Source organism: Protopterus annectens, chromosome 4.part0 (assembly GCF_019279795.1).
Source record: "Protopterus annectens isolate FY-2018-M chromosome 4.part0, PAN1.0, whole genome shotgun sequence".
Classification (NCBI taxonomy): domain Eukaryota; kingdom Metazoa; phylum Chordata; order Ceratodontiformes; family Protopteridae; genus Protopterus; species Protopterus annectens.
The window spans coordinates 916,136,827-916,147,254 of record NC_056733.1 but is presented as its reverse complement, the minus strand read 5'-3'; the positions used below and the strand labels follow the sequence as shown (position 1 = coordinate 916,147,254).

The following is a 10,428-nucleotide window of genomic DNA, read 5'->3' as shown; positions in this document are numbered from 1 at the left end:
TACTGGTGCCAGGCACTTTGTAAAGACCCTGGGTGCAGTAGATAAGCCAAAGGGCAGTGCAGAGAACTGGTAATGCATTAAGCCAGCCTTGAATCTGAGGTATCTTCTGCACGACTGTCTTATTGGGACATGCAGGTATGCTCTTTTAGGTCTAAAGTCACCAGCCAAGCATTCTTGTCCAGCATGGGCAGAAGCTGCTGCAAAATCAGCATTTTGAACTTTGGAATGTCCAGGTATGTGTTCAAAATCAATAAATCCAGTATTGGCCACCAGGCCTGGTCCTTTCTGGGCACCAAGAACAGTCTTGAGTAAAAACCTTGTCCTTTTTCCTGTTTTGGTACTGTCTGAATGGCCCTCATTTCCATGAGTGACGTAACCTGTTTCTGTGCCTCTGCCCATTGATTTTTTTGGCAGATCTGGCCAACCTTTTGTCATTGGCAGAGTGTGGAAATGGAATCTGTATCCCTGTGATACGATGTTTAGTACCCACTTGTCCTGGGTTATTAACTGCCAATTTTGAGCAAAAAGTGCTAATTTTCCCCCTAAGGGTGCTGCCAAAAGATAAGTGCTTGGTGTAGGCAGAGGGAAGTAATTGGGATTGCTTTCTGTAGGTTTGCACTTTATCTCCTCCAGATTTGGAGTTGGATGCGCCCCATTGCTTTGACCTATATGAGTCTTGCGCTTGGTATCTGGAACCCTTAGGGCATCTGGATTTGCCCCTTTGAGCTCTGTCTAACACAGCAAAGGACCAATTTTTTGTAGGCCAGTGTCTACTGAATCTTGGTGGCTGTACTTCTAAGAAGTCTTTAACAGTTTGCATAGACTTAGCTTTGTCTTCCATTTTCTTTAAAACCTTTTCTGCCTTAATACCAAATAGAGAATCATGCTGTAAAGGTGCATCTAGCAATTTAGCTTTAACATGATCAGGCAAATTTTGTTCCTTTAACCAGGCATGCCTCCTAATCATGGATCCCATAAGTGCGGCCCTGCAGGAGGCCTCTAAAGAATCAAAACCACATTGCAAAGTATGCTTTCCAACTTGTTTAGCTGTATGCAATAATTCCTGCAATTCTTTATTTTCTGCACATTCTGAAATCAACATCATTTTCTGTTTCAGCAATCCCATAACATGTTGTTGGTACTTAAGCATATGAAATTGACAGTTTAAGTTCCTGATTGCCAAGGTTGCAAATGTGTAAAACTTTTTTCCCCATCTGTCTAGTGTCCAGTGCCCTTGAATCTCTGTCAGAGGGGATAGGATTTTTTGCTGTTGAGGCCTTAACTCCATTTGGGCCCTATGAAATAGTTTCAGGATCAGCAGCAGTGTTTCTAAATAAAAATTTATGTGAGTCAGGGACCCTGTAATATCTATCAGGCTTACTGGGAGCCAGAGGTAAGGAGTCAGGGGTCAAGCTCGACTTCGAAAACACATCATCCACAATGTCTAAAACAGGTGGAATGGCTAAAGGCTTGTGCTGAGGGAGAAAAAGGAAATCCCTGAGCCTTTTTTTTGATTCTGAGAAGTCTTGACTCTCCCAGTGAAAATGCTCCCTCAAAGTATGCAGGGGTTTCTCCAAATGAATAATCCTCAGGAGGAGATGCAGATGGAATAGACTCCTCAGCATCAGAATCCTCATAGGAGGATCAGAAAAGGAATCAGAAGAAATAGAAACCTGATCTGAAGATTCATAATCAGTGTCTTGCCCAGGCCTCTTATTCGGAGGGGGGTGGGTACCCCTGATCAAGGTAATAAGGTCTTCAGCCATTTTGATCACCTGTTTTTTAGGCATAGAGGCCTGTGCACGTGGCTCATGCGTCAGTTTTTTAGTTTTAGAAGTTGCTTTTGTCTTTGGTTTTGCAGCTGTCGTCGATTTGATATACAAATGTTGAGGTCTGAATACATCCTCAGAAGCCGGTGCCTGCTCAGCGGCTCCAGACCCATCCGAGGGAAATACATCCGTCGGTCCAATACCTTGAGTATCTTGCGGCATGCCAGACTCCACATGGGTGTCAGTAGAGGCCTGCGACTCAAAGGTAGCGGGCATGAGGGGCTGCAAAAGCACCTCACTGAGTACTGGCGAACCGGCGACTGGCTTAGGAGAAGCTTCGTCATCGGTTTTGGATCTCAACTGCCTTTCTCTGTCCTTTTCTTTGCATTTTTTAATGTACTCTGGTAGTCAGATTGCTATCCAATGACATTTCTGGGTAGTTAAATCGGTTTCCAAAATACTTTGATGCAAAAATATACCGACGCTTAATAGTGCGTTGGTTAAATCTAGCACAAAACCGACAGCCAGGCATGTTGTGATCAGGGCCTAGGCAAGGAATACAGTATAAATGGAAATCCTTATAAGGTATTTGCTTCCCACAAGTAATACAATTATTAACTTTTTCTGACATCGGTAAAAAGCAAGAAAAAAGTTTCTCCAACGGGATATTTACTTTAGTGAAGACTTCGGTTCTGAAACTCAAACACGAATATTTCAGTAGTCGGCCGACCGGCACTTGCGAAATCTTCTGCTTCGGGCACTGCGCAGCAAGAAAGACTGAAGAAAATGGCGTCTGCTGCATGTTTTATACCCCTGACGACCTGATGTCATGGAAGAGAAGACAGCAACCGACGCAGGACCCAAGACTTTGGAATTCAGGTTGAATGAGGGCAACCTGCCAGCAGATTGCCCAAATGTAATGACTGCAACAGTGAAACACGAAGAACATCAGGTCATGCCCTTATATGACCACGATAGTGACACATACTCCATCAATATCCTGCTGGAGGCTTGAGACTAGATTGTCTTGATTCACAAAAAAAAAAAAAAACTGCAAAAGTTCCCATCACACATTAAAAACTTTTTTTGAAAGGGGAAAGATGCCCCCCGCAACCCCCTCTGCTCATATACTAACTCATACCAAGCTCATTCAATGATTACAGCACCCAGCGCACCAGCACTGAAACGATCTTGTGTGACTTGGTGATCTTCTACTGCTTTACCACGACCAACTTGCTTCGCTAGCTAGTCCATTTTTAACCCAAGTGGACCAATCCTTGATGTAGTTTTTCAGCCTAAACCCAGACCTCAAAACATAGGAGTGAAAGAGTGAACAGTCATAGGTTAATAATAGGCTACTGATCCACAGGACCACTACAACCAGACCTCAAAACATAGGAGTGTAAGAATGAACAGTCACAGGTCAATAATAGGCCACTGATCCAGAGGACCACTAATCCCAGACCTTAAAACATAGGAGTGTAAGAGTGAACAGTCACAGGTCAATAATAGGCCACTGGTCCAGAGGACCACTAAACCCAGACCTTAAAACATAGGAGTGTAAGAGAAAAACATAGGAGTGTAAGAGTGAACAGTCATAGGTTAATAATAGGCTACTGATCCAGAGGACCACTAATATCCTAGTCACAAAATCCCAAATCATAAGTGCCCATCGACGTGACAGACTCGTACTTAGTTTTGACCCCTCTCAATGAGGGCTTAGGGGCTATACCTGGAGTGTATTTATGAATGCCCATTTTTCTGTCCAGGTTACTGCTAAAGGGTCATGGAGTCACTTCCTTTACATCCAAAGGAAGTCTATTCCATAAAAAGGAGGGATTCTCCATGATCTGCATCCATCTCACCAACAGATTAATGTTTCAGTGGAAATTAACATCTTGAGTGGGCATTCACAGTTTTATTACTTTTGCAGATGTGCAGGTGGTCACATAGGACTGCACTGTTCGAGGCAATGTAGGCTAAATAGAAGTCACCTCTCAAGAATCTACAAGAAACAGAAAACTGTCAACTGCTTCTAGCATGATACAGCATCTGAGAATACAGCACCAAATCTGGGGAGACAGCTGATACTACCCGGTGATAAAACTACATGCTGCAATCTGAGTCAATGATCTAGCAACAGGAATGGCACGTTGTACTGTAAGTTTTAGTCAACTCTGAAAAAAACTGACTTATCTAGACAGGGAAATTATTACAAAAAGTATTTAATCAGTCATTCAGTTTTGTTAGCTGTGCTAGTCACACTAAGTCAGACTGTTTTAGAAGTGAGAAATTAAGTACCCAAAACATAAATATAAAAGCTAAGGAGACACACGTCAAAAGTAAATAACGGCGTTGTTGTAGAACACTACACCCCTGGATGTAAAAGTAGCAAGTCCTGCCCAAACCATGTCCACCACACAACACCCGGTGACCGGTACAAATATCACTGAATATTTATGGAGACGTTATTATGAATATTCATAGGCAATATAAATTGAGCTAAATAAAGAAAACATCCAGTTGCTTATGCAATGAAAATCAATCTGGCCAAGCACTAACATCTGTTCATAGTCAAAAGAAAAGCCCTGTGCTGCATTCAAATAGACTTTGATTCCCTTTTTTTTCTAGGCACTCGCATTTTATTGGGCAAGTTAAATTAAAAAAAAAAAAAAAAACACACAAAACAATGTATATTGTTTACACTTCCATGCGGCACGAGAGATTTGAAGTGCAAGTGGGTGCCAGGTTTTCCAGGAGAAAGCTGCGTTCTGCCGGAGAGAGAAGTTATTACTTTGCTTTGGTCCACATTCTACAGATCTAACAGGCCACTCAGAGTTAGGGTTAGAGGCGATGTTGAAGAACAGTGAACAGTACCCCCTGAGTGCACAGTAGCAAGTCCCATCTAAACCCCACCCACCTCCCAACACCCAGCAACACGTGTTCAAATAATTAATGAATATTCATGATGTCTTTGCTGGACTCATGAATATTCATTGAGTTTTTGGCACATTAGTTTGAGGGGATACTTCAATTCAATAATGGTAAAGAAACAGCACTGTAACTGAAACTACTACCCCTAACCCATATATTCACTTTTGGTTTATGTTGTGACTTTGCTTTGGGAATTCTTTGACTGTAGGAAGGCTTCTTGTTTTTTGCATTTTGCTTGAACAAAATTCCCTACGGAATAGCATAAGGTTGAGCTGGGGAAGTTGACACTTTTCTGTCAAATGCTTGTAGAGATCTACTGTTCAAAAGGACTCTGTATCAGAGACTTTGCTACTCGTTTACCTACAGGCACACCTGTGACAAAGGCTTTCCCCACTGAATTTAGTTATTGAAGAAAAACGTTCATTGTGCTAAAGTTAGTTTTCTGCCATTGTAACTGTTATAATTAGTATTTGCAGGCAGTTGTTTCCCCTTTTAGTTTTATGTACTACTGGGCAGTAACGGTAGCAGACAACTTGCAGCTTAGCCTCTTATCTTCCAGTACATTCCTTTGTTAACTGGCTGTAACTTGCAGCAGAAAATAATTTAGTTTAGGCACAGCAGAAAAGAGTCAACTGAATGTTGCCTTGTGCTATAGTCATAGAAGTGTAGAATTTTACTAAAATCACAGGTCCTTATTTTCTAAACCCCTAACCCTGATGTCCCTAACCCTAAGTGGTATGTTGGCTCTGTAAAATGTGGACCAAAGCAAAGTAATAACATCCATCTCCGGCGGAACCCATGTGTACAGCAGTGATTTCAATATCTGTCAATCAACTACCAATATATGGCATGATGCCACTTAAATCTAGTCAATCATGCATCATTTGCATACATCACAGTCATTTGACATGTCAATCACACAAGCCACGTCCACTTCTGCACAGACCTACCGGGGAGGTACTGTTCTACAACAATGCCAGGTTAGGGCTAGGGTGAGGGTTACAGCTACGGATAACTGTAAACTGACTTACTACAGAAATAAAGTTACAATTCTTGTCAGTGAAGACACATGAAATGTCATTAACAAAAAGTTTTTCTCCTCTGGCAGAACTGCAGGATTAATTCATTTAGCTCTGGGTCCTCTTGGTCTCATGAACATTCACAAATCCCATGTTCATAGATGTTCATAGGTTAGTACTAGGCTAACTGCCCTTGCAAGCTATTTTAAGCCTAGCCAATTATCCCTTGTGAGACTCAAACCCTGCACCTTGTGTTTGTAAGGCAAACACCTTAACCATTAGGCCACCATCCCACAGACCTTGGGTGATTTCAATATCTCAGCTACCAATGTATGCATGATGTCACTGTGAAATCTGCATGGTAGTCAATCATGCATCATTTTCATATAACATCACGGCCATTTGGCATGTCAGTCACACAGGCCACACCCACTCCTGCACAGTCCAACGGGGGGGGGGGGGGGGTACTGTTCTACAACACCACCTAAATAACTTGTCTATAACTAATCCATAAACACATGAACATTTTATGTGTGAATATACAGTATGCATATATATGTACGTAAACACACACACACACACACACACACACACACACACACACACACACACACACACACACACACACACGATCAGGAAATGATTAAAGAAATATTGCAAAATGCAGTTTCTGAAAACATCTGTAATTCAAGCTCATTGTTTAAAGGAACTCGCATCACAACTACAAATAGTTGATCTAGAATCTGTCACCATGTTACTACATACTTACTGAAGTACGTAAACAAGTTTAAATCGGAGCTGGACTAACAGTACAACTGAATGGCGATTAAGGCCCGTCAATGATTCACATTTAAAGTTGTCTGTTAAGTTGTACATAAATAAAAATGCAGAACTGTATTACACCAGCATTATTTTTACCATGTATTATTCATTTACTTAATGCCAGCATGGTAATATTTTTTCTTCAATAGTTAAGTGCTTTAAACTTATGTTTTAAATAGTCAGATTTCTGCAGTTTTGATTAACATTGCTAAAGACATCAGCACTCAAACGTACACAGAACTGTTGAGTGGCAGCCGGCTAACAGATTTTCCATTATACGTCTTAAAGCAAAAAGCAGTACAACTGAGATGCCTGTGACTTTAAGAACTTTACATCATTACACAGCAGTTTACCAGGTGAGCAGTTATTTGCCATGTGATGGGGGAGGGAAGAGATCAAAGCCTCTACATCTGGTGATTCAAAACACAGGACAAGGAGAGGTGGAAATCAGGCCAGTAGGAGCCCTATTGTTCAGCATTCTGTATTCAGAGCCTCAAGGTGGATGTAATCTGACCCAAAATAGAAAGACACGCACACAAAAAAATTCTGAAAGCAAAGCTGCAAACCTACCTTTGGTTGTGCTCTCCGAGGGAATGCCACTTTAGGATCAATCTGAAATCAAAGAACAAAAGAACTGGTTACCTGCAGAAACTGAACTCAAGCTGCAGCTGTCTGCTGCCTTACCTGCTGACAACTGAAAGAGACGCATCTAACACAGCAGTAGTTGTGAAGTCAGCTTGCATATCTGTCCCTCCCCTCCTTCATGGGGGAGGCCTCTGCTATCCCGGGGGGCACCAACACGCTGGGCAAAACAAGGAAGTGTGTCATTAGTTTAGCTCTGAGTGCTGATGGTGTGTGCGTGAACAGACTGCAGTGCTGGAGAGCTGAAGACTGCAAGGTGAAAATGATGCTGCAAAGCTTTGCATTTGTGGATGTCACTCTGGATGTAGGGAAAGTAACAGCAACAGACGGCATTTAATACCACCAGTACACAGACTGAAAACAAAGACATTTCTAAGTAAGTTACACAAAGCTGCTGGACTGAACGACTGCCCTCCTTGCCCTTGTCTCTATCACACAGAGATGCACAGATTCTCCTATCAAACACAAAGCCATCTGCCCTCATTCTGACCTTACTGTTCTACACTAAAATGAAAGCTGTACCATCCCTTCTACCACAACCGATCCATCAGAAGTGGTCACCTTCAACAAACAGCTGCTGGCAGGAGAGATGGAAGCAGATCGCAAGGCTTGTGCTCTTTGTACCACAGCAGCTGTATGGGGGGGGGGGGGGGCTCAGTATTAAACCATCTGCTGGCTGTTCCTTTCTACAGCAGTGAAGTGAACTGGCTTGGCAGTTTAGTTAGAAGCCTCCTTCTGACTGCTGATCGATTCACATACTGTCAGACTGCATAAAATCTTAGCAGAAAATTCAGTAACAGGACACCCTAGGAGTTCAGAAAGCACCCCCCCCTGTTTTACATAGAAAGAAAAGAACATAGTAAAGACAGCATCATGCCGTGTCAGAATCCCAGAGCAGGCATCTTGGGGGGCAGTGCAAGTATTAACAGAACACACCAAAAGAAAGCACTTGCTACAGGATGAAACAGGCCCTTCTCCCACTATCACAAAGGCAGCACGGATTCCTGGAAGAAATGACCATTATTTTTCCCAACCAGGCCAAACTGCTGAATAGAAATTTGTTTTTCATAAGTATACTTCAATAAATTAATAAATACCATGCTACGGTGCAATAGAAGAGTTTATTTTATTTCTATTTCTTTACCAGGTTAGAGCATACAGATCACAAATGACTAGTTGTAGGCACGGCCTGGGTTAAATGAATTACAGAAAATTGTACAGATTGTATAATTAGTTCTATCAGCACTCCCTGCAATGTGCCAACCTGTCATCCTTTCTGTGATAACCTATCATGTTACGTGAACAGGGTGTGGACTTACAGCAAGCTGCATTGAAATTCCAAGCCTGTCCAGCATGGTACTTACCCTTCCTATCCATCCTGGCCCCTGGACATCACAAAATGCTGAAGTGGGTGTCTGGCTCTCTGAAACCCATCAAAATGATAATTTATTTCTCCTACTGCTCCTGTTTGGGTGGGTGACCATCTGAAACTCATGTTAAAATGGACTGGCCCTTTTTATGGCCCTAACTCAGATGACTTGCTTCCCTAACCAAAAATCCACATGACCTACACCACTATCTGCAGCCTGTTTTCCAGTAGATCCAACTCAAGTGAAGTAAATGGGCCAAGACTTGCTATTCAATGCCTATTGGTCTCATACAAGTACTGTTCTATCACTGTATCCCAAGACACCACACTGGCTGAAATGTGTACTCAGGAAGAAGGGAGGCAAAAGCTGATTATATTTCCATTGGGACCACACACATGAGGTGTGCAGTGTTTGTGTGCAAGTTCCTGGGACAGTTGCATAAATGGGGACAGTCTGACACAAGTATAGCCTTTAAACCCAATTGCAAGCTGCATCTGGCAACTACAGCAAAATCAAGCCCCAAGATATAGGAGCTTATAATGGAATTTATTTCATCAGAGGAAAGCTAAAATCAGATCACTTGGACCTGGGGCTGCAATGGCCCCTGACTAATAGGGCCTTGAAGTGTAACCAGATACATGTCAGTCAATGAGAGTCAAAAAAGCTGTAGTGACCTACAAGTTCTGTGCACATGCATAACTGTGCACACTGCTAAATGCAGACAAAAATAAAGTGTGTCCAGCTCCAGCATCCCGAGTCCAAGTGTTCTGTTCCCCATGCCCCCATCTAGACTGCATAGATCAGACCGGTCAGTGGTCCTATTCCAAAGTGCAGCGCATTCCTGTCAGTGGTCCTATTCCAAAGTGCAGCGCATTCCTGTCAGTGGTCCTACTCCAAAGTGCAGCGCATTCCAAAGAAGTTACATTAGAAACACTAACTTGTTCAAAAACAAATATGAAGTAATCACAATACACAGATGTGATCAACAGCATGCTATGTAATATACATGCCAGTTATTGAAACATTGCAGAATAAACCCCTAAAGCTACTCGGCAAATGGCATCTAGAGAACTGCAAAACATTTTACCAAGAGGCAGCTGTCACTGGCATAAGGTGGAATGGAAACCAGTATGTGTGTATATGTACACACACAACACACGTGTAATTATTTATTGCTATGTATGCAGATGTGTGTATACACCCACACACAATCATGCAAACACACACACATATATTACACAAACGCAGATTACATATATATGCATATGTGCGCATGCGCGTGTGTGTTTATGTATGCACGTATGTATATGTGTGAATTATGGTTAGGGTCGGAGATGAGTTAAGGATGGGTGCTGTGTGTTTGTGTATTTTACTTAAGGGTTAGGTAACTTAGGTTAGGGGACAGATGTAGTGTTGTTAGTGTGCGTTTGGGAATGTTTGTGTGTCTGAGTGTATTGGATAGTGGAAGTGTTACAGGAAGGTTTAAATGACTGTATGGTGTAGGGTTGGGGGACAGGGCAACGTTAGGGTTAGCACCCATTACTAAGGTGCTGCAGGGGGGCGCAGGTTAAACCACTAGATGTACCCATGTATTATTTATTTACATTTGTTGACCGGGAGAGTCCGACTGGACACAGGTCTGTTTTCAGCAGAGGCGCTGGGAGAAAAGCTCCACATTAAGTATTACTCACATTATACAGTTAAAAACATACCATTTAAAATATAGACATTAGTCCAGCTGAGGACTTAAGACAAGAATAAAACATAGATGTAAAACAGCTGTAGAACATAGTACAATTTTAAAATATGGTGACATATACTAAACATGGTTACAAATATAGTTGAGATTCATCAGTGAATAATTGATACAAT

General features: G+C 42.1%; 1 protein-coding gene across 8 annotated transcripts in view; it reads right to left on the bottom strand.

The window, feature by feature from the left end:
* The window catches only part of MSI1 (musashi RNA binding protein 1), a 755,253-nt gene that overhangs the window by 568,038 nt on the left and 176,787 nt on the right, over positions 1 to 10,428 (bottom strand). For all 8 annotated transcript variants that reach the window (XM_044068892.1, XM_044068894.1, XM_044068889.1 and 5 more), the window contains exon 5: positions 7,115 to 7,156. In XM_044068892.1, the coding sequence (XP_043924827.1) occupies positions 7,115 to 7,156 (42 nt within the window). The remainder of the gene's footprint in view (positions 1 to 7,114; positions 7,157 to 10,428) is intronic.